A 25,921-nucleotide genomic window follows, 5' to 3' on the forward strand; every position below is an offset into this window, starting at 1 on the left:
GTGTGTGTGTGTGTGTGTACACACACACATAAGAAAAATCTTGGAGATGGGACACAAGTCTAAAAACAAACTTCATTTCTGTTTCATATACGCCTTATATGGTGTATAGCATGGAAGTAATTTTATACATTTTAAAAAGATTTTTGTGCATGAAACAAAATTTGTATACACTGAACCATGAGGAAGCAAACCTGTCACTGTCTCAGCAACCATGAAAAACAGTTTTGTTTCTGGAGTATTTTGGATTTCCGAAACCAGAGAAGGGAGACCCAACTTGTGTAAGCATTTTAAACAATACTGGATATTCATACAGAAAAGCCTGATGGTCGACTCCATGGCCACAAGAGGGCCTTTTTTGCTTTGTGCTAAAAAATGTACCTTTCACCTATATACAGATGGCAAGGTTCATCCAATTAAGCATTTAACAACATGGCAACAGAAATTTTTTTTACAATATCAAATTACTCCCAAATACAGATAGTTGAAATCTGGTTCTCTTATTTCACTATGCAACAGACATGCCAACATTTCTTCAAGTGTTTTAAGTACCTGGTTTATTTTTACTATGTATAAACCTGACTGTTCCGTAAACTGAAAAAGCACTAATGCAATGAGTGTTGTCTAAACTGAATATTGATACCTCCCATTTTCTTTTAATCTACATTAAACTACATGTAATACTCTATTTGTATAGCATTTTGTACACCTGTTTTAGGCCAAATGAATGAGGTACATCTGTTGGAAAGAACAGCACTAGCAACATTAGTTAAATATTACCAAAAGAAAATAGTTCAGGTTCCACTGCTATACTGTGTTTAGATTGCTGAAAGTTCTTTTTTGTTAAAGAACTGGGTGTGACTAGCATAAAAGATTGTATCTATTACTAAGAAAGCCTTCTTGGGTAGGATATTATTAAGCACATCCCATTACTAAGCTCCATGGTAATAATTCATGAACAATACTGCACTGTTAATGTATACTTCCTTAAGGATTATCGGAACTCTTCATCTCCACCTTCACTTAGAGGCACAGAGCTATATTCCACTCATAGCTAAAAGGAGGGTAGTACAGAATTTACCAGCAATTATTTTGGATACAACTCATTTCAAAGGTGGAGCTTTCTACTACTCCATCCAGGCATTCTGGTAATTCCAGTGATTTAACTCTCCAGTTGTAGCTCTCTGTCTGAGACATGTTGTCTTCCATGTCCAACCCACCTTCTCAAATTGCCAGTCAGCCAACACATTTCTGGGTTGATCTCCACATTGTGCAGAAACACGGACACCAAATATCTATGTATTGTTTCTGTCATCCATACCCTCACCCACCTTCAAAATACTAAGAGATACTAAGATCAATCAGGAAGAGAATGGTTAGGATGTATAATCACAAAGAGGTCGGTTTTAATCATTTCTTTAGATAAAATGCAATGAACATTTCTAACAAGTTACTACACTGGCATTTTCTGGCAATAAATCCTAGTGTTAGAAAATCACTAAAAATTCAAAAGACAGACTAGGAAATGCATATCTTAATGATCAAACATAGCATTGCTGGCTACTAGAACATGTTTTGGACACAACTGTACATTATACAGCACAAAACATGTATGTGACACTAATTTCTCTTGAAACAGAGGAGTCACTTGCAAGGAAGGAATTCTGGAGATAAATATTATGGTGAAGAACAGCTAATCTGATCATTCTGGAGTGGAAAGCCCCATCACATCTTTTCTCTACCTCATCCTGTAGTGCTGCCTACTACTCAGAACAGTAAGTTGTTAATAATGAAGTCAGATTTACCATAGGTAAGACAACTATAGAAGACAAGATAGATCTGTAAAGAGAACTGCATTTTGTTTTCACAGAGTAACATTATGACAGCCTCAACAACAAAGTGCCATGGAAAACAAAATGCAGTACCATGGCTGCTTTCTTTGTCTGCAGCAGATTGTCCATGAGTGTGGGAACCAATCTGAGCATGGGATATACAGTACAACTGCCTTATTTGGAAGGCAGATATAGAAACTGAATGGTGTTTTTCTGTCATTTTAAAAGTAATTCTTGCTGAATGGGTGACATAAAAAACAACCAGATGCAAGATTTACTACTCATATAAAATACATTGCTTCTCCTTTCATGTCATTATTCTTTGAAGAAGGCAAAGATAAGACCATATTTTAGGTATTTAAAGAGAAGAATTGCCAGTTAGGAGGACCTGAAGATCTTGAACAGCTGCTCTCAGGCTATTTCCCTCCTACTTACCATAGCCTCATATTTTAAATAACACAGGAAACATGGAGAAAATGTAAACGTATTAGGAAATATTTGTTCATGGTTTCTTCCCACTGCAAATATTCCATTCAATTAAAGTCTTTCTAAAAAAGTCGCTTTTTAAACCTTAACACTGCCATTCTATATATTGCATGGAGGTTAAAGGCAGTCTAAAGCAATTCCCTGCTGCCTTCCTTGAACTTGTTCCAAGGCAGTTTATTTTTATATTTTGTTTCTCTTTGCCTTTTTTGTTTCAGTTCTTGGCAGATATTTTTGCTCCTTTTCCCACTGGACATAGCTGCTACAGCTGGATGGTTTGCACGCAATCTTTCCCATGCCTAGACCTCTGGAGTTGTACATAGCGCTCACAAGCACTTTGAGGGCACGTCTGAACCAGTTGTTTGCTATGGGTCACTGCCTGTAAGTGGCATTTTGAATACTTTGTCTGCACAGCAACGCAGAGCTGTTCTGTGCCATCCAGACTGACCAACTCTGAGAAAACCCATGTGACAATGTTTTGAAATGCTCAACAATTAAAAAAAAATCCTTCCATTCCTCATTAATAAATGACAATGTTTTTCCTGCTGCAAACCATTGTTACCCAAACAATGGTGTGGGTATGCAGTCTCATCAACAGTGCAGAACTAGTATTCCTTTGTCCACTCTTTTCTAATTCAAAGAATGATATTTCTGTATCTTTGGTTATACTTGATTGTGTACTACTCAATTATTCTTCCAAAAACTGCAAAACTTCAGCCTCAGGAGTCCAAACAACAAGAACAAGGAAAAGGTGGCAATGGCACAACAGTGACTTTAACTGTAACGAGTTCAGAAATTTTGGAAGAGGAAAAAGTGCTTATTAGGGGAAAGAGGGAGCAGAAAACAGTGGATCCAGAAGGATCAGAGACATCATAGTGGCCAACTGGTCTCAAATCTCAATAGTGGGGTTGGGGAAGACAGTTAAACACCCACCAAAAAACCCAGGTATGTGTTGCATGTGTATGTGTGTGTGTAAAATGTGTTGTTGTTTTGTGCAGGTGGTGGTGGTAAACTAGGATTTTACATTAATGTTTTAAGCCACACCAATATAAGACCAAATCAGAAAATTAATTAGCAAAATACCATTCAGATGTTAGGGCCACTGGCTTAAATAATAATTGTTTTTTAAGAATTGCTCTTTTTAAAGCAAGTTGTTTTGGTTGAATTTATTGAAGGATTGGTTTCTGAATGGCACTTCTTGCATTGTAAAACAAAGTGATTAAAAAGAAGCAACTGTCATTGGATACTGGCCCAACAATGTACAACAAACTGTTAAAGTAAAAATATTTAAATTCAAATGGTAATTGCTGTTCTAGTAAGAGGGCTGCAAAATAGTAATAATGGTCAGACTTTCTATACACACACACACGAATACACCTTTTTTTAAGGAAGTGTTTTATTTTACAAGGCATTTGGCTTAAACCAGCCAACCCTGCTTAACAGAGAAGATGTAATGGAAGAGATATAAATGCTCTGCAAGCAAGCTGAACTAATAGCAGAAAATAGGCAAAGCGATCGTTATAAGGTTTGCCTATAGGAATTGGTTATTTCAGTTTGCTCCCTAGTCTGTTCTCTGCTCCAATTACAATACTTGCTTATCCATAAGTTCTCTTTTATCCATACTCTGCGATACAACTGTTCTGTCTTCTTTTTGACTTGTTCTGTCAATCTAGATCTTCTAACCCTTTTCTATGACTGGGATATCTGCCATGATGCATGAAAACCTGCTTACACGTAAAAGCCCATCAAGAACCTGGCTGGATCACATCAATAGTCCATGTCAAAATTTCAGTTTTTTAAATTGACAGAGGGGGTTATAATTTTACAAGATTACTGGTGGAACGTTCAGCGCCCCCTTGGTACTTCCAACAGCTAGTACTGTTCAATTTATATACTCCCTAAAATCAATCCTAAAAGCAGCCTTACACCAGTCCATTTGGAGAAGTAATTTTGATCATGCACAAGACTCCTTAGAGTCTAAATAATCAATAAGAATACTATTAAAGGACAAGAAAATGTGAAAGGAGCAATGTATTTTTGAATATCAATTTATCCAACGCAATTTTATACAGAATACGCAGACTGTTTCCCCCCACTTTCATGTTAACCTTTACTGAATAAAACTAGTTGGAAAGTACTAGAATATCACAGGCCAGATGCTACAGTCTGACTTTGACTCTCACACCCACTTGTGTCTGTAGACATTTTCACATGCCAGCTCAAAAGCCTCACACACGATTCTGCAAAATGTGTGTGACCTATGATGCACCTATTCTCACAAAGTTTGGCAAACCAGAAACTGATTCTGCTTTCTGTTTTTAACAAAGCTGAGGTCCTCAGTGCTGTTATGAATAAAAGTCTCACCCATTCCTCCATTTTCCAGACAACATATTGAACCATATCTACAAGAATTAGAACAATTAAAATGGAATACTTTTCCTTCATCCACCCAGTCAATTTTTAAAAGTATAGTTAATTCTCCTCAGAAATAATAGCAAATAAATGTGTGTGCATGTACCTTCAAGTCACTTGTCAACTTGTGGCAACCCCATGGATTTCATAGGGTTTTCTTATGCAACGAATACTCAGAGGTGGTTTTGTCAATTCATTCCTCAGTATGACACTCTTTCAAATACTTAAACAGGGCTATCCTATCACCTCTTAACCTTCTCTTCTCCAAGTTAAACATACCCAGCTCCCTAAGTCACTCTTCATAAGGCATGGTCTAACACTGTCACCTTTATTATCCTGTATGATTTCTAACACCTTTACCTGATGAAGAAGCCAGTGAAGCTCTGAAAGCTTGCATTATGTATTTTGTGCTTCTTAGCTAACCCAATAAAGGCATCATTGTTTTGTGGACTTTGCATTTTGTTGCATGGCTACTCTGAATACGTTTCCTAAGAATCCATGGTTAGCAGTAAGGCTTTGCATGCAGTTTTTCAAATCCACAAACTGCTTGACAGCAAATATGGGCACCTGGAACCACAGATGGTTTCTTGGTGATCTTTTGTGTAGAAATTTCAATTTGCAGGAGAGAGGAAAGGAGTTAAGTTGCCTACAAACTATATGTGGTGAGAAGCTCCTACCCCATTCCCTTACCCCACATTTCTATGAATATGGTAGAGATTGAGTCTTCCTTATTTGGAATTCCAAAATCCAAAATATCCAAAAATCCAAAATTGTCCGCATAGGTGGCTGGGATAGTGACACCTTTGTTTTCTGATGGTTCAATGTAATCAAATTTTGTTTCTTGCATAAAAATATTTCAAAAATTGTGAACAAAATTACTTTTAGTCTGTGTATATAAGGTATATAAGAAACATAAATAAATTTAACATTTAGACTTGGGTCTCATCGCAAAATATCTCAATATGTATGTATATGCAAATATTCCAAAATCTGAAAAACTCAAAAATCTAAAACACCTCTGGCCTCAAACATTTTGGATAAGGGAGACTCAACCGCCACCACCACAATTACTACTACTTCCTGCTGGACTTGGCACAGAGCACACCTGAGAAAGAATGATTCAGATCTCACTTCACCCATGATGCCTCCAGATTACTTTATACAGTCCGTCCTCGCCTTACGCGGGGGATCCGTTCCGGATCCCTCCGCGTAAGGCGAATTCCACCTGTGCTCGAGCCCCATTGGAAACAATGGGGCTCGTGCGCAGCGGCGCGGGGCACGCACGCCCATTCAATTGAATGGGATGCGCCGCCCCTTCCGCCCTGCGTGCGCCCCGCGGCTTGAGCGCGGGCGCACTGTATAAACTATTGCTCTCTTACTTGGAAATACTATATAGAAGACTGGGGATACCCTGCTGAATAAGGTGACTGTGTTGCCAGAGGAAAAGGAATCCTTGAAAATTATGTGGAGGTACCTTTCCTTCTATCTACAGACAGAGTATCGTAGGTACAAGTGATTATTTTTAAAATTTTAAATATTAAAGTATTATGTTAGAACTTGGCAGCACACCATTATGAAACATAATCCTAAAGAAATATTTTTAAGGGTGTCTTTAAAACTCTACTGCAAATGATAAACATGAACTAATTACTTGCTAGTTAAATGCAGCAAAAATGTATGAAAACCTATATAAGTGAATCTGGTTTTATTGTCCATGTTCAAATAGTTTAAAATATGACAGGGAAAGGAAGTAGTCAGACCTATGGCATAAGGGATCTACTCTGAGTTTCATACTAGAGCCTCAAGCCACATACAAAAAATAATGGCTTGGAGTCAGAGTCAATTACCTAAGGCACCCCACAAGTCTAACAATGTGATAACCTGCATATAAAGTAAAACCTCTATTTGTGTCTAACACAAAATAATAAACTAGACAGCAAAACAACTCAAAAACCTAGACAAACAGAATCAAAACTATTCAGGGTTGAAATGAAAACAAGCTGTAAAATGCAATAAAAGGGCCAAGTGAGTTCAGAGCAAGTTACATGTAAAATAATCTCTCTATGTGTATGCATGCACCCTTAAAGTCGCCTGTCAACGTATGGCCTCCCCCTGAATTTTATAGGGTTTTCTTAGGCAAGGAATACTCAAAGGTGCTTTGGCCAGTTTCTAAGTTAGCACATACAGTATACTGACAAGATCTGAGGCTGAAGGGAATGACCAGGATAAGGATGTGGTAATCATCATGGACAACTAAAAGAAAAACTAGAGTACAGCAGTTTGAAAACGGAAATATTAATGTTTGAAATTAGGAAAGACACTGAAAATAAAGCTGCCAATATTTCAATGCCTTCATACAAGGTTATGATGTATTCACACTTGGAATAGCATGTTCTGATCATTATATCTCATTATACCTTAAAAAAATTGTTGAATTTGAAAAAGGCGCAGAAATATGCAATCAAAACGTCAGGTGGCTGGAACAACTATCATGACAGTTAATATTATGGGGTTAATTAGCTTGACAAAAATATGGGCTTTAACGCTTACCCAAGTAAGGTAAGTAGTGTACCATAACTCTTTTGAAGAAAAAAAAGGAGCCATCCGCTTCTCTGAGTACAGTGGTGAAAGGAAAGAGCTTAGTGCTTCCTGGAAGAACCTAAAAGAAGCACTGGCCCCCTCTGCTCTTTGCGAGTTCCTTTGTGGGAAAATGCTAAAGAGCTGCCACCACTGTTTTCCTGCCCAGGCATTCAAAAAGGCCAGAATCAGTGTCATGGCAGTGAGAGCAGAGGGGATTGTTGCTTCTTTTAGGTTTTCCTAGGATATACCAGGCTAGTGACTTTCACCACTATATGCAGAGAAGAGAACGGTTCTGTCTCTTTTTGGGTACGAGTTAAGGTACAGTACTTACACTGACCCATGAGTAAGTTGACCCAGATTTTTTTAGTTGATTTTTTACTAACATTTCTAGACTTATACATGTGTATATACAGTACATGTTATGCCCCACTGTCCAGGAGAGAAATCAAGATCGGCACCATACATTCAACATCACCTGCAGAGTCAAAAGAGATCTCTTGTTCATTCTCTAAATCTACTGCTGTGAAGCAGACAGGAAACACGGTAAATGTTTTCTCCCCACCTCCATCCCTTTCTAGTGCAGCTGGTCTGAATTTCATGCCCTGTGAACATATGGTGGAGCATTCAAGTACACCAAGGGCCATTATCTACCATGAGAGGACATTTCTCTCTTAAATAAACACAAACTGTCCTGGTGAGAAAACAACAAAACTAGGTTGATGACCATTCTTTTAGTAATTTGTGTTAAAACAAAAATTAAAAAAATAACATGGGCAGAAATGAAAAACTTGGTCCAGCCATCTGGTGTACAACCAACATGCCCCCCTTCCAAAAACTAATTACTGGGGGGAAAGTGGTGGGAGAAATTCAACAGGCTGAGAATTGCCCCCCACTACCACCACCACTGTAGTCTGAATACATTTCAGATAATATTTTTTTTCATCATCTTAAGTTTCTCCCATCATTTTTTCTTTTTGTGGTGCTCTGCCATCATTCTTTCCGCATCTACTGTGAGGGGATGGGGTAAAACAGCGAACCTGGAATCCTAGTTACCTCTAGAAACATTTAAATGTCCCAATCAAGTTTCAATGTTTCTTTAACAAGCTATTAAAAATTACAAAATATAATGTGTTATAGTTACCATTCTGCCAGCACTATGTAAAGGAATTTAGAAGGAAGCTCCACTCCATTCAGTAGGGTTTATTCCCAGGTATGTATATGTGGTATTGCAAGCTACCAATCTTTAAAGCGCCAAATTTTAATGGGCAGATAATTTTCTGCTAGATTAAGCTTTGTAGCAAAGCCTTTCTCTGGAGTAGCCTTTGCTGAGAGCCAGTGTGGTGCAGTGGTTTGAACATTGGACTACAACTCTGGACATAAAGGTTTAATTCCCTGCTCGGCCATGGAAACCCATTGGGTGATCTTGAGCAAGTCACACATTCTCAGACCCAGGAAACCCTGTGATTGAGTCACCATAAGTCAGAGAAGTCTTGAAAGCACACAACAACAAAAGTTTTGTAGCTTTCACTGCCAAACTCTGCACCAGAGGAGAATTTACAGAATACTCAATAATTTGACTTAGCACAGAATAGTCTATAAAATATCTCCTGACACTCAGATACCATCCTGGAAGAAGGACAGTGGTACACTTTTAAAAGAGTATGAAATAAAGCTAGGGAAATATGTAGGGATTTTTTTACTGCCTAAGAAGTCATTTAGACTAGTCCATCTTGAAATGCAAACTGTGGAGAGCCCTAGCGTAAAACCCACAGGAAGTGGCAAGAGAGAAAGCCCATCAAAGAGCTGAAAGTTATTCATCTGTATCGAATGACAGCTGCTGCTGCAATAAAATTAATCAGCCTCTAAGGTGCCACAGGACTCTTGTGCCACATTGTTCTGCTCAGTTTATTTCAAGGGGATTATACTACCAAACATGATTTGGATTAGAATTCTTGTATTTAGTGCAAAATACTAATATGTCTTCTTCTTTATAAGTAATTTAAATTGATTTATATGAAAAAGCCAGAAGCAGGAGATGTAGGTTTACAAATATGCAAGAAGAAAAAAGATTGAGAGAACAGTATTACTTTGTTTTGTTTTTTGTGGGGTTTTCGGGCTATGTGGCCATGTTCTAGAAGAGTTTCTTCCTGACGTTTTGCCAGCATCTGTGCCTGGCATCTTCATAATATTACTTTGCCTTGGCAGAACCTTCTTAGATTCAGAATGCACACTGTCACACTGAAATTTTACATGAACATGAACAGTAATGCAAAGAGTACCCCGGGGGGGGGGGGGGGGACAACGGGACGTCAAGGAAGTTGTATCCATTCAGGATAAATTAAATTAAAACTTTCCTATGATATCAAGACAGCTGGGTCTTATTTTGTGAAATACTTCTGTGCTCAAATCTTCACAGAAACATTTCTTTTTAAACAGAAAAACCAACCAGGCACAACTAAAGTTGGAAATACAAAATGGAATTTATTGAAAACCTCACTGATAAATTTATATAAAATTCCAGATAATTTAAAGATGTACTATACATCACACATGAGGTCCTGGTTGCTACTTTGTTTCTCTCTAAAAACAACTTAATTATCAGTAATGATGGATGATGGAGAACACTATTTTTGTAACAGGGAAACTAATATATTCAACCAGTATGGGACCCTTCTCTTTCATATCTATTTTGTTGTTGTTGTTGCTATTGCTGTTGTTGTGTACCTTCAAGTCATTTCCAACTTATGGTGACCCCAAGGCAAATGTAGCATGAGTGTTTCTTGGTAAGGTCACCCAGCGGGTTTCCACAGCTGATCAAGGACTTGAACCCTGGTCTTCAGAATCATAAGCCAACACTCAAGCCACTATACCTATCCTCATAGCCCCATAGAAATCATTGCAAAATCAAATTCAACCATTTTCCTTCAAGTTCTGATATGAGCTCCACTTACCGAAGATTCACTATCTCTGACAAGGAAATCCCCTTCTACTCCTCTCTCATTTAGAGCACATTCTGCTTGATGCCGAGTAACATTCCCATAATACCATTCTCTTCCTGCAAACCGTCCTGTAGAAGAGGGCCCCGTGTAGCTTATCTGGGGTGGATGGGAAGCGTTCATGGTAGGGCCATCACTTAAGATTACTACATAGTTTTTGGGAACAAGACCAATTTGCCCTCGGGCATTTTTACATTTCCACCATTCAGGGTCATTTTCAGGTTTCTCTATGACTTCCATGGTTTCACCTTTTTCAAAGTTGAGCTCTTCTTCTGTGACAGAACTGAATGGGTACAACGTCTGAACAACATGAAGTACTTTCATGGCTTGGCCATTACTCATAGATGCTCCCTTCCTCAAACTCAGAAAACTTGGTGAATCAGCGGTTGCTTCTTCAACTTCCTCTACTACGTAGTTTGAAGGAAACCAGCCAATTTGTCCATTGTAGCTCCCCCTCCACCAGCCGTCACTGCATTTTTCCATAACAATAACTCGAGATCCCTTTACAAGAGACAGTTCATCTTCTCTCTCTGCTACGTAGGCAAATTTAACATATGCTGGGATATTCAAGTCATAAATCCGATCAGCACTACTACCATTGGATGGGTATTCGGCATCAGTACTAGGGGTCGGTGAGGCATCTCTGGCACTCGTCTTTCGCTTTGTTTTACCCAAGCCTGTTAAAATAAAAAATAAAAACAAGAACAGAAGTTTTAAATAGGCATTCCATAAAAATAGTTTATTGATCCAATATAGAACTGGAAAAAAATACCTCATTCATCTCCTGAATCTGTCAACAAAAGAATTTAGAATTAAAAAAGAATTAAGAATTAAATTATCATGCCAGAAAAGCTGTCAGGAAAAAAAATCCCAACATCTTAACTTTTTAAGAAGTTCTCTTTCATCTCAGAAGGACTGCTAAATGAAGCTTTGATGTGTCCTTTCCGTACATTTCTTTTCAGATTCACTAGAGTCTTAATAGACACACAGAACAGTAGGCAGAGTGGAAAAGGAAATACTATTTTTATAACCAGTTATGCCTTAGGCTGAACTGTGGGAATAACATCTCTTAAAATGTAACTATCTAATTTTCCTTTTATTTGAAGCAACCTAAATAAAAGGACATGTTAAACAATTGTTATTGGACAAGTTCTATCTGGCCTCTCTTTGCCATTCAGGTCTTGACACCATTGCAATATAATACAAATAATTCCCACCAGCAAATAGTATATATACAGAAAGATTTATTCTTGTATACTTCACTGGAATGTTTTAGCACCAAAAATGTACCCAAATGAGCACATTATGCATCATGCATAATGTCATGTAGTGAACTTTACAATCTTCCAATGTGTAACCAACAACTACCAAGAAGGACATATTCTTGAAACAGATTTCAAAAACCTGCAGCAAAATCTTAAAGCATATGCTAAACAATAAAACAGCATTACAATGTCCATCATTTCCAACCACAAATATTCACACTGAATGACACTGTGATAAAGATCTAACCCAGGAACAATCCTTTAGTACTCCACCCAAAAAACAGACAACCCATATTTATTAGTTCCATGTCACAGAGATTAATAAACCTCATGTGGCACTTCAATTAGGCTGCAGAATCAGTTTGTTTTGGGCCAAGCAGAATTCAAGTTTATTTTGCAAGTCAGTTCTGTATAAACAAAGGCACACAAATCCATCCACATTCTGACTTTAAACATAATGGGTAGACACCAGAAGTGAGGAAGCATCCCCACTCTTTTATTTTACCTATAATACTGGATATAAACTCTTTGGATTACATAAAATGAAATAATCCTGATGTGAAAAGACAGGGGAAAAAATCTTTAATGCTCATCTACGGTAGCTCAGCACACCTGACCCATTCTGGAGGGTTAGTCACCAGGATAAATAAATACCTACTGGTCAAAACAAAAGTAGAAACAGCAGCAGCAAGAGCATAACTAACATGCAAACACACAGAGAGAAAGAGAGTCAAGTTAGACAGGTCAAACTACCCTAAGCATCGTCAACATCCAAATGATAAAAACAACAATGATTCTGCCTAATACATTTGTTCCATTCTGACATGTTCCCTTTTAATTGTTTCTGAGTGCTTATCTGAATAATTGCAACAAAATGTTTCCCTATGCTAAAAAATCCAATGGCTGTGCACCTTGGCATGCTGACAACATGAAACCAAGTTGTTGTGCTGTGTGATACAATCTCAGGAAAAAAATTCTTTTACTTTTTATAGAACAGAAAAGTCCAGCAGATTTTGGCTACACTCTGATCTACAATGAAAAATTCCTGTCTCTGCAACTGAACAATATATCTGTATCAACACTACTTACAATACAAGAAGCCAAGATGGAAACTGTGAAGATAAAATATTATGAAGAAACGGAGGGGGGGGGGGAGAGAACCCTGGATTCATGACTACAGTACTTCCTCATTCAATTGCAATGACTAAGCCATTTTCCATTTGGATGGACACCACCCATAAATATTTCTAAATATTCAGAACAAGTCTGTCCTTCTAACCAACAACAAAAAGCCACAAATAATTAAAGAAATCCCTTACCATGATACAATACACAGTGAATGATTCAGAATTTCTAACACAGTGATTGAAGAAAGGATTTTTTAAATAAAAAAAATCTTTTGATAGCATTACAGAATTATGGAAGAGCAATTAAATGTCAAAATGCATACATTCAATGTGACCACATTCTTATGACATTTAATGTTAATTGCTGGGAAAATCTGAGTGTTTCTTTAACACAAGAGTAGGAACAAAGCCCACACAAAGTTGCTTGCATGAAAAAAGTCCCACACACTGTTATTTGTAAAGATAATGCTTATCATTATGACAAGTAGAATAAATGTTAAGAACAAAAAGGACTGTACACTGCAGGGACCTCAGTGGGGTTCCTAACAGGCCACCTGCTGTCATGGAAAACTGAACTTCATGTAGGGTTCAAGATGATAAAGAAAGAAGTTAGTACTTAAATCCACTAGGAACAACTTAGAATGAAGGCTAATAATGAATTATGCTCTTTATACCACATAACTAATGCAATTCATATAGTACATTCCCCCAATGCCATCACAGTCTATCACTAGGCCTTAAAATATCTGAAAAGGGCCAGCTTCCAGGGATAGGATTTCTAGCCTCCCTGAGTCCTCCTCGTAACATATAAACCTCCTTTTCAGCAGTACTGACAGAGCTGCCAGTAGGAATGCAACTGCTGAAAGCACTGTGGGGAAATCTGTACTTTTCATTCCTTGTATTTCTGCAACAGGTAAAGGTCGCTGTTTCTATAGACCTATGTGCTGGTTTGTAATTATAGTCTGCAGCATTTCATTTCCACTAAAAGCATGTGTATACATAGGAGGTCTTGTGTCACTAAGCTTTACAACTATTTTTGCACATTTGTAGGTTTTGTTTAGGAATTGCTTCATTACAGCATTTTACACTCTGTGTACTCTCCAAGAAAACAGAAAAAGATTATGAAAGTGGTAACTCTACTGTTAATCTACACTCAGTTCTGTTTTACCTGGCATAGGTGTAACTCAAGCTTATACTTGGTTATTTAAATCTGGTCATATAATCAGTAGCATTATTTACCAATTTTTTTTTTTTTTTTACAAAAGTGATGTTAGGAAGAACAGGCTTTCCTCAGTGCACAATTCAATAATACAATTTTGAAAGGCTACCAAAACTAGGAAATCAAACCTAAAAGAAGCTCTGTGCCACTGCAGACACTTTAACATCCAGTGACAAACTGATCAAGAAGCAACCCAAATCAGGGCAGTGCAGATGAAAAACATTCTTCATGAATCTGAAGGTCATCCAGAAAACCACCATTTTGTCAAAGCTGAGTTCCAGTTTACTGATCTTCACTCAACTTATTACCAGGTGTCAGCATAGTTTCAGCAATCCTTCTACACCTGCTAATCCAGACCCATCTCTTGTTTAGACCACTGCAATGTATTGTGGATTCCTTTAAAAACTGACTGAAAACAGCTTGACCATCTCCTGCTTCTTTCCTTCTCATCTTAACTATCTTTGATCCTCCATTGTTTCCTTCTCTTTCCTTCAAATTCCTTCTAAAACCTCTTCCCCCTTATTACTACTTACTTTTCTTTTCCAGTTCCCCATTCCCTACGATTACTACGCCTTCATCCTCACGCTTACAAACCTTCACTCTGTCACTTTCTCCTCTTCTTCTACCACTTACTCTCACCTTCCATCACTTACTTTACATTCTCTTAAACACTCTTCCTCCATCCTCTACCTTCATTCACTTCATTCTTCCCTGACTTCTCTCTCTAATCTTACTAGATATCTTTGTCTTTTCTACTTTGAGTGTCCCTTTTATTTCTTTATATTCATTTCTTTATTTGAAATCAATCCACAGCAGTAATATATATATCTCTCTCTTTTTCTCCTTATCTTTGAACCTCGGATTATTTAGATTTTGTTACTCCCTATTTTTGATCCCCTACGTATCCCATTCTAATTTAATATTTCCTTTTTCTTTGCAATTCTTCAAATCCTACATTAGAGTATTTACTTTACTCTCTTAACTTTGTCATTAGATCAATCTTTCACACGTGTAAAGCAAGTAAAGCAAGGAATAGGAGAAGGGAAAGATGTAGAAGGGAAATATAGGAGTGGGGAAAGAAAGTGATCATAGAGCAATATTCCCTATATAAAAACGTATTATTTTAATGATGGGTTATCTCTCAATATATCATTATTACTATTTTCTCTTTTTGAATCCCCATTGTAAGTAGGTTAATGCATCGAGTATGTAAGTGTGTTATTGTGTATGTTTGGTGTTGGTATATTTGATTGTCTGTTTTAAGTTTCAATAAAATTTAATAAAAAAAAAAAAAAAAACTGACTGAAAACAGGAGTTGTTCCACAACAGGGCTACAAAAATGTTGGCTGAGGCTGAGGGTTGCTTCATTAGATGCAGGGTCTCACAGACTATTTCCAAAATGAATTTGAAGTACTAATTGTTTTTCCCCTTTTAAAATTCTTAACAGCTTGTCACAACTATCAGAAGGAATTCCTTCTTCCATATGTAACTACCCAAATCCTAAGACCTACTTCAGAGAAACTAGAGTGGGTACTTTTGCAAAATGATCACCCGCAATAGGGTCTTTTCAGTGGTGGCAGCTCAGTTGTGGAATTTATTTTATAAACAGGGCTATCTTCCACCTTTCCACCAAAAATGGTGCTCAAACTGGCTAATAATAATAGATTAAAAACATGATGTCTTGACTAAAATATAACATAAAACAAAGAAATTAAGAACATAGCAAGACACAGGCAAAACTCAATCACTTAAGCCTGCTTCAACATCAGGCCAGCTGGTGCACAATAAAAATGTCTTTGTGTGACAAAAGCAGCAAGAGTGGGAAGCCAGCTGACTCTGTCCTCAACAAGCAGTTCCAGAACCTGGAAATGGCACCAAGAAGGACTTATTTGGATCCTGCAAATATTACTCTGATGGCAATGGGCACAAGCCAAAAGCCAACCCTAGAAGGAAGAGAATCTAGGCAAGCTTTTATGGGAGATTGGAGTCTTTCAAATGGCCTACTCACCAGTTGTAGTGAGCTTTATAGGTTATAAACAACATTTGGAACTGTGCCTAGAAACAAGACTAGCAAAGCTGTTGGGATAAGAGAAATCCCATATTCTGTGTAGCTGGCTCCTGTCGAACACTCTGGCTGCAACATTCTGGACCATTTGAGATTTCTGAATATGCTTGAAAGACAGCCAGAGTGTGTTATGGTGGTCAAAATGGGATGTAAGTAATGCAACTAACATTAGACATTTCTAGTTAAAAGTATATTGGGCACACTCAGCCTCAGCTGTGTCCAAAACGCTCCTGGTCACTTGCACAAAGATACTCCTCCTTTCAACATACTTACTTTTGAGCAAACATGCACAGAACTGTGCTTGCTATAAACTTGTAGAAGCAACAGTACCTAGTTACTAGTCAGAGCAGCATTGCTCAGTTGTGCCACTATGAGTTGTTGTTGGGTGCCTTCAAGTCATTTCTGACTTATCAATGAGTTTTCTTGATAGAAGTTCCTCAGAGAGGATTTGCCCTTTCCTCTGAGGATTCATCTACACTAGACTACACTACACTAGACTGCAGAATTAATGTGGTTTGACACCCTGCCATGGTTCAATGCTACAAAATTTTGGCATCTGTAGTTTTATGAGATATTTAGCCTTCCCTCTCAGAGAGTTCTGATGCCACAACAAACTACAAATCCCAGGGTTCCAATAGGATGGAGCTTTGACAGTTAAAGCGGTGTAAAATTGCATTAATTCTGCAGTCTGGTAGCAACCTTAGTCTGAGAGTATGGCTTGCACAAGGTCATCCAGTGAGTTTCCATGGCTGAGCAAGGATTTGAATCTAGTCCAACACTCAAACAACTACACCATGCTGACTCTCACCAATATGAATAGTAAACATTAATTATGTGTGTGGTATACAGTTCAAAATGCAGTTTACGACCTATGAAGATGAGTGCAACAGAATGACATGAGTGACATTTCCCAGAAGTCCTCATCAAACCACCTATCCCTCCCCTACTAGCCTTTCATGTCAGTTCAGTGCTGATGCTTGAAGGTACCCTACGTTTCTTCAAGGAGCAGCAGAGAACCGTGTCTGGTTGCCTTTCCTGCTCAAGTAGAGAAAATGTCCATGGAAATGTAGGGGTTGGATATTTTCCGAATTAGGTATGGCTTGTCATCTTGTTGAAGAATGCCACATTGACTTGTTAAAGCTTGTTCAATGGAACAAAACAAACTTAAAAAAATTAATTAAAAGAATTTTGTTGGGGAGGGGGTATTAAATTGCCACTACAGAAATCGGCATTACCAGTCTCAAAAAGGCACTCGTCTCAAAAAATACTCCTATTACATACAACAGCAGACGTTGACATTCAAGTAACCTGAGATGCATCTGCAACGTAGAAATAATGCACTTTTGACACCACTATAAGTGCTGTAGCTCCATCCTATGGAATCCTGCAGGGCATACAGTATGTAGTTTCCCAAGGTATTCAACCTTCTCTGCCAAAGAGTGCTGGTGCCTCACAAAACTACAAATCCCAGGATGCTGTAGGATGGGCCACAGCAGTTAAAAGTGGTGTCAAACTGCATTATTTTTACAGAGTTGATGTGCCTCTGGATTCAAATGAAGAGAAGCCACACGTTCCACTCTTCTTATTCTAAAAACCTCAGTGAACACAAAACATAGGTCCTCGCTCTATTCCCAGTTATACCAGATAAGAAGCAACCATCTTACATAAGCCTGAATTAATGGATGACTTTATTATATTCAGTGCTGTCATTCAAAATAATTAACAACCGAGTCTCATCCTTGGCTCTCCCCCGGAGCTCTAGATGAACTAGTCCTTCCCTTTCTTTGACCTTTTTGCCTCTCCATCCTCTGCTTCTGTTCCCATCACTTCCTACTTCTCCTCCCTTTTTCTTCCCTGGCTCCCCTTTCAACCTCCTTAGTCGCTGCATCTTTTCACAATTTTAACAACCGTTTCCACAGAGCTTGTGCAAACTGGCTCAGTGACACCACTGATTATATTATATAAAGCAAATGAAGTTAAAGTAGAGCTATATGAGGGAAAACTGTTGCTTTAGTCATGCCATCATTCTCCGTGTGGGTGGGAGAGGCAGAATTAAGGCAGGAACGAGTCATATACATAGTTTTAAAAGCATTGAAAGGTGATATCTGCATATGGTGTTCAATATTTGACACTTTATTATAAACTGAATTTGCTTTAAATCAGTTAACTATAACTTCCAAAAATGTCAACGTTACCAATACAAAGATAATGAGAATGACATGCTTAACAATCTATTTTGTTGCAGCAAGTTTTCAATGGACTAAGCACTAAGAACAGGGAACAAAAGAAACAAAACCTACTAAGTTTAGAAAGCAGACCAAAATGGCCAAGTAAAACTGTTGCTTTTACAAGAAATCAAACTGTCTTAAAATCAGATCACAACATCAACAATACAAACAAAAGGTTTTACATTTTTATTAATGGAAGATCAATCTATGGAATTTCATGTTGGCTCTCAACCAGTTTAATGTTCTGCGACCAAATATGCTGTTGCATGATAAAATTAAACACCATTAGGAAGATTTCCCTTAAAAACTCCAAAAGACTGTGATGGACAGACACCACATGATATCTGGCACAGATTGGTAGATATTTTATGTTTGGCAAGTAGAGGTTACCTGGGTATAGATATTATATAGATATGGAGTTTGATGTTGGACAAGCAACATGTCACAGAATACTTGCTCATTTCCTGGCACCTAATCTATCATTGGATACAGTATCTCAGAACTAAGGGCCATTCTGCATTTTGGGGATTTTTTTCCCCTTAAAGAAATAGCCAATGTAATGGCAAAGAGGGACTTTTTTTTTTTTTTTTGGTTAAACTACAGGATGTCTCCCTTGTTCAAAATATTTGGGGACCAGAAGTGTTTTGGATTTTATTTTATGTATTTATTGGATTTTGGAATACTAGTATTTGCATATGCAAACATACATTGGAGATGGGACCTAAATGTAAACAAAAAAATAATAATTTATGTTTCATCTACACCAGTGATTCCCAAACACTGGTCCTCCAGGGGTTTTGGATCAGCTCCCAGAGGCCTCAACCATCTTAGCCAATACTCTGGGATTCTGGGAGTTGAAGTCCAAAAGTCAGTACATATATTAACACACATGATGAATGTTTCTGGAGGACCAGAGTTTGGGAATCACTGATTTTACACCTTACATACATAAAATAAAGGTAATTTTATACACTTTAAATAATTTTGTGCATGAAATAATGTTTGTGTACACCGAACCACCAGAAAGCAAAGGTGTCACTGTCTCAGCCACTCTTGAAAAAAGGTTTTGTTTTTTGGGAAATTTTCAGATTTTGGAATTCTGGATATGGGAGACTCAACATGTATTTGCTATGGTCCTGATCAAAATTCCAACACTATAACATGCCTGGTTTTTGAAAAGGAAAACATATTCACTAGCATACCAGGGACCCTACCACCTGTCCCATGGCTTCAGAATTTCTATTTTATATCTCTAGTCTAAGGCTTTTTTCTTTCTTTCTTGAAGTTCTTCAGGCTATATAGGTTTGGCTAAAAATGAGAACAAGCATTTTTATAATGACCTTTTTCTCTCTCACAAACATCCATCATGTGTTAACATATATACTGACTTTTGATACTACCACATTAAAAAGTGCTAGAAGTACTGTGATCCTCACAGAAGATGGAATGAGGCAGGCTTGCAGAATATCTGACAGCTGCACCTGCATAGCATTCACTCTCAATTTTATTCATGATCTGTAGGTGGATCAACTGAAAAACATCTGCTGTACTTGCACACAATTACTTGATGCCATTTTTGTCTCTTTGAAGACCCTTGGAATAAAACTGTGCAGTCTCTGGTAAATCTGCAGCAAACAATTTTCAAAAGACTTTTCTGGCTGGGACTGAACTGAAAGCTCATTCATTTGTATTCATCAACTGATAGTTGATCCCTTTATGATTAAGAGCTGAATCTGCAAACAGTTTCTACTGAAAAGTATTGTATCTCAATTCATATTTTAAGGAAACATTTATTCTGAGGCTGCTTCAGCTACCTCGGGAATGCCACAGTGATCACTAAAAAACAGAGATAAATTCACTTCTGTAAACAACTGCTGGATGTTGCACCTATCCATATGTACATATTCACTATTCAATGCGGTCGTTTGCTGTTGTGTGCCTTCAAGTTGTTTCCAACTTATGATGACCCTAAGGTGAACCTATCATGGGGTTTTCTTGGCAAGATTTGTTCAGGGTTAGGGGGTGTTTTTTTTTGGCCTTTTCTGCCCTTGGAGGCTGAGAGAGTGTGACATGCCCAAGGACACCCAGTGGGTTTCCATGGATGAATGGGGATATGAATCCTCGTCTCCAGAGTCATAATCCGACGTTCAAACCACTATATCATGCTGGCTCTCACAAACCACTATTCAATAGCCTGCTGCAATTTGAAGATGCAAAAAAGGCCTGAGTTTCACTTTCTGAGTCCTTTCTATTCCTAATCTCAGATATATACTTGGAATATATTCCCTTGATTGTGTGGCTGCTTAATCAATATGGAATCTAGGTTCAACTTTGTACCAAAACTAAGGAGTCCAATGCCTAGAATCTTCATCAGGCAAAACAACTCTCTCCTGAGTGAGAAGTTCACACAGTGTTGTCATAAACCATGTTAATTCCAGACATAAGATCACACAAACCACACACACACAAAGGGACACAGGACAAAAAAAAACTTTTTAAAAATAAGAAATCATAGGAACTAATGGAGTGAGAGCCCTCTCACAGCCAAGGCAGCAGCTAAACGAAAGCTTCACTTCCTTTGGTGGTGAAATGCGGAGGGGCGGCATATAAAGCATCCAGATTGCTAGCAAACTGTGTTGATTCAAAAGGAGGAAATAGCTGACAGTTTCTAGCAAACTTTCAAAATAAACAGGAAGTTGTGTGGAAGAAAGAGAGAGGAAAAAAGGCAATCAAGAGTGCAGTCTATTCAGATTCGAACAAATGGTAAACTGTAAAGTAAGAATATGAACCTTTGTGCTTCTAACTTTGGATATGAATCAATTATAGTCACAGATCCAACTATTCCCCGTGAAAATCCCAAAAGCAAACCTTGCTTCTGCCATTTTATATATGGGACATCATTTTGATATGCCATTGTATATAATGGGATTTAAACATCCTCCTTTTTTAGTATGCACACGAGTCCTAGAACCAAACTCCAGCATTTACCAAGGGCCTACTTGTATCACAACAATATAAAAAGATTGAGTGTGTGACTTGTCCAAGGTCACACAATGGTTGTCCATGGTTGAGTGGAAATTCGAACTCTGGTTTCCAGAGTCACAGTGCAACGTTCAAATGACTAAACCACCTGGCTCTCATGAAAAAACAATGACTTTACAGCAACAAAGTATTTTTTTTTTGGTCAGTCCATTTGGCAAAACCAGATGTTTGACTCTAAATAATAAACTATTATTTTTATACTTTATTTTTTTTAATATTTCCTATAAATAAGGAATAAATTGAGGTCAATCTGAGCACTGGATTAGGACTCTGCAAAACAACAGATGAAATCGACATTCAGCCATGGACATCCTTGGAGAAGTCATATTCTCTAAGCCTAAAAGGAGGGCAATGACAAACCTTCCCTAAATAAATCCTGCCAAAAAAACCCTACATCGGGTTGCCCTAAATTGGAATTGACTTAAGGCATTTAACAACAGGTCAATAATAATTTCTTCCTAACAACCTCACTATATGAACATGGCACACTTACTATAAAATAAAATTAAGCTGATTCACTGAAATAACAAGTAGAGGGAAGGGAGACAGAATGACTTTTAAGTTGGCATAAATCTTTGTGATATGAGAAAGGGGTATACATCTTTTTCATCACAGATTTTTGTATCAGTAAATGGCAAGACAGCATAATGTGTTGTGGGGAGGGGGGAGAAAAATCAAATAAAAAGGATCTTCTTGGGCTAGTTATGCTCTCATACAATTTAAAGAATGAGGTAATAAGCCAGAAAAGATAAAAGTATTTTTAAACTTCGTAATGAATGTGCAAGTGTAAGACTAAATAACAGCAAAGCCACAATGAACATAACCTTGCTATCAGTCTCCATGACAACATATTAGCAAGTTCACCCATTTACAAGTTTCTAGTTTTGGGGGGAAAACATGAGACGTATGTCACCCATACTTTTTATTTTAAAAACGGAATATCAGAATAAAGACAAAATAAAAAAATGACAGATCTATTTATATTTATTTCAAGAAATAAAAATATGGCTCCTTAACACCTCAAATCTTCTAAAATTTAAGTTGTTTAATAAATTAACAGAAATGATACCCTTTTTTGTACAGAAAACTGTTGTTATATCTATCCCACAGGCCTTTTCATCCACTTGGTTTCGTAATAGAAGCAGTGTAATATTCCAAATAAGGACTTACCCAATGTGTCTTTCAGGTTCTTAACCAAAGAACCCTTCTTCAGGCTGTTCTTTCTCTCCACATAATTTGATGGCACATATCCTGTTTTGTTGGCTGCATTTCTTACCCTCCACCATGTTTTGGAATCATCTAGCAGCCAGAGGCGCTCATTCTTCTTTATGTCAAGTTCTTGGTCCTGTTGCGCAGTGTAATCCCACTTTGCTATAACAATAACTTCTTCTGTCATCTTTCATGGAGTCCCTCTGTCATAAAACAAACACATTCATTGAAACACTGCATGTGTTCGTCTATCATGTTTTCAACATTAATGCCTGAAAACATAAAAGAAGCTTTAAACAGTTAGAACTTGGTTGCAAATAATAGCAAAGTCATTTTATTTTTGATTTGGCATTAAACCACAACGACTCCTGTAATGTGTTCAAACCAGCAGGACCTGCTGTTAACAACAATAGGAGGATGTGGCACTGTAGATGCATCCTATTATCTGCTGCCCATTATTCCATTTCGGGATTCCACTTCTAGGTTTCTTTGTTCCTCATAAAGGAAGAAAAAAATATTTCCATGTTCTGTTAGGTCCAAAATCTTGTAGTGTCTGTCTACCCAACCACTGTCGCATTACTTCCTCTTCTCATTTATGGAGCTCTCCCCACACCCCAAATACTTAATTTGAATCACAGAGCTAAACATAATGGATACCAAGTTTGTTTTTCTGCTTAAGTTTCATGTCACCAGCAGACGAACAGCCATTTTTATGAAATCTAAAACCAAGACAGTCTGACACAAAATGAAGGAAGAGTGACAAGAATGCAGAATGCTAAAGCCAGTCATGAAAAGCTCCATATTTATGAGCTTACACATTTTCCTGGGATTCCCATATTCCTGTACCTGTATTCTAGACCCAAGCCATGAATGTGACTGAAATATTTTGACAAAATTTTTCAGAACACTGTGCCTGTTCTTTTAACAGATCTTTGCCAGTGTACCACTGCTTATCAACCTTGCTGCAATGCACTAGTAAATTTCACTCACATTACACTACTTATTTTTCTCTTAAAACAACAGACAGAACTAAAAAAACCTCCAGGAGTACAACTCTAATTTAGAACCATAGGGTGTGGTTCTCAGTTTTATTTGTTTTGTCTCTGCGATGGAACAAATAGTTGCAGCAACAGTATAGAATGCCATGTGGAAATCTCCACACCATTCCACTTATAACTGATTTACCTTTGTCATTCTTTAAAAAATGGAGTACACAGGATGATCACCTAGCTACAATGTCTTTACATAACACTTTTAGATTACTAGAGGCCAAATTCAAGAGAAGGCTTTTGACAAAGGCAAGTAGACAATACTCTACTTTTCTTCTGAAGAGCAAGGGAGCAATACATAGGTTTCTTATACAACATAATACCTACAAGGGGAGAGGGATGCCTCACTCTCTGATTCTACATTCCTTTGAAATCTTCTAGTGAAAAAGCAATGCAAACTATTTATGTACTGCAAAAGTTTCCAATCACCTTTTGTACTTCAGTGAGATTTGTTGTTTTTGTTCATTTAGACTTATGATGACCCCATGAATGAGAGACCTCCATCTCACCCTATCATCAACAGCTATACTGAGATTAAAAAAAAAAAGCACTAGCCATTGCCAGAAAAAAGGTCAAAAGAGATTAAACAAGAAACACATAAAGCTAAAGGGAGTTGCAGGAGTAAGATAAATGTGCCACCGCACACTGATAGTCCAGTATTGTTACTGGACTAGGAAAAAAGTATCACATACACAAACAATGTAGAATATCAAAGACACAAAAGCAACAGCAGCATGTTTTGATTAGGACCAACTACACCATCAAAGATGTGAATTTAAAAAAAAAATCCAAAAATTATCTTCCATACACCCTCTCTTTTCTAAATTACATTGCCCAGTGTAGCCCTAAAAGCAATTCTGCTTTTGGGCGGTTACACTCCCTTTGGTTTTCAATATACAACCAATAAAACTGCTTCTTCAAGTGAAGAATCAGACTGTGGAGCTGTGGATACACAGCTCCTCCAGTTTTCAGAATACTTCTCCATTAGAATTATGCAAGAGCAAAACACAATATGTGAACAAAGCTCAACACGCCACAGTTCCAAAACAGACAGCTACAGGTCAATAATGAGATCTAGCCACAGGGAGATTACAGCTGAGCCTGCCCTGGATCCCCTTATTGTCAATACAAATTTAAATTAATTTAAATTATTCTGAGCAGAGGCAGCTGAAATTGTCCATCTTCTATAACTGCAGTGTCAGCATGAAAAGCTAGCAGATTATCATCACTAAGGGTAACTTGGGACATGACCACACAATACTTTCATGTAACCAAACAATTCTCAGAAGGTAGAAAATCAGCTAAGTTACAACTTAAGGGAGAAAATGTAAGCAAGGTCAGTCCTGGTAGGTATTTGGCTAGGAGACCGCCAATGAATACCAAGTGCTGTAGGTTATATTTCAGAGGAAGGAACTGGCAAAACCACCTTTGAGTATTCCTTCCTAGAAAAACCCTATGAAATTCATGGACTTGCCGTAAGTTGACAAGTGACTTGAAGGCACACACACACACACAGAAAGAGAGAGAGAGAATTCAATAAGGCAATCTTAGTTACACCCAGAATCTCTCAAATTTTGGACAATTTTAGGAGCCCTCTAAGCCTGGTCATTACCAGACATATGGGTGGGGATCCTGTCTTCAATATAATGCTATGCTTTGGGGCTATTCAGTGTGCAAGCTCCCAAACATGAAGTAAAGCAAAAGTTGTGACACCACAGTCCAGACCAAACACAACTGCTATGGTGTTTTGTCTTGTTTTTACCAGAGGTTTTCATCTGAGCCATTAAATAGTGTGGAAAGAAAGGGGACTGATCCACGGTGATGTAGCTATCTACAACAACAATGTGACTGTACAAAATACAAGGGTTAGGTCCAATTAGTCTCTAAAATTGCCAATATTACATCCATTTTTAAAAAGGCCTTCAGGTATGAAATACAGTCGGTCCTCCTTATACGCGGATTTGCCTTTCTCCTGGCAGCGGTGGCGGCGCCACGGAGAGGAGGAGGAGGAGGCCGAGCGCCTGGGGCCTCTTCGGCCCCCTCTCCACTGCCGGCGCCTGCACCTCGATGCAGGGGCCGAGTGGCGGACTGGAGGCCAAGAGGCCTCCAGCCCGCCACCCGGCCCTTGCACAGAGGTGCTGGAGGCGGCGGAGTGGGGGCCCAAGAGGCCTCTGGCGCTGGTGCTCCGCTGCCGCCGCCACAGAAGAGCCGGGTGGCAGGCTGGAGGCTTCTTGGCCTCCAAAACCCCCACCTGGCCTTCCCCCCGGCTCTGGTTGAGGCGGTGGCGGCGGCAGCAGCAGCGATGCGGCACCAGCGAGGAAAAGGTAAGTAAGGAGGGAGGGAGGGAGGGAGGGAAGGAAAGAGTTGGGGGGAGGAGAGGGGAGGGAAGGAAGTTGTCCCCAATGGCATTGGGGACA

General features: G+C 38.3%; 1 protein-coding gene across 5 annotated transcripts in view; it reads right to left on the reverse strand.

Annotated features, from left to right (window-relative positions):
• The window catches only part of NCK2 (NCK adaptor protein 2), a 77,857-nt gene that overhangs the window by 1,788 nt on the left and 50,148 nt on the right, over positions 1 to 25,921 (reverse strand). For all 5 annotated transcript variants that reach the window (XM_089511380.1, XM_089511383.1, XM_089511382.1 and 2 more), the window contains 2 exons: positions 22,417 to 22,658; positions 10,256 to 10,977 (listed from right to left, as the gene is read on the reverse strand). In XM_089511380.1, the coding sequence (XP_089367506.1) occupies positions 10,256 to 10,977; positions 22,417 to 22,642 (948 nt within the window). In that variant the 5' untranslated portion in view covers positions 22,643 to 22,658. The remainder of the gene's footprint in view (positions 1 to 10,255; positions 10,978 to 22,416; positions 22,659 to 25,921) is intronic.

This window comes from Sceloporus occidentalis, unplaced genomic scaffold (genome assembly GCF_023333645.1).
Source record: "Sceloporus occidentalis isolate IW3139 unplaced genomic scaffold, rSceOcc1.0.p SCAF_2, whole genome shotgun sequence".
Classification (NCBI taxonomy): domain Eukaryota; kingdom Metazoa; phylum Chordata; class Lepidosauria; order Squamata; family Phrynosomatidae; genus Sceloporus; species Sceloporus occidentalis.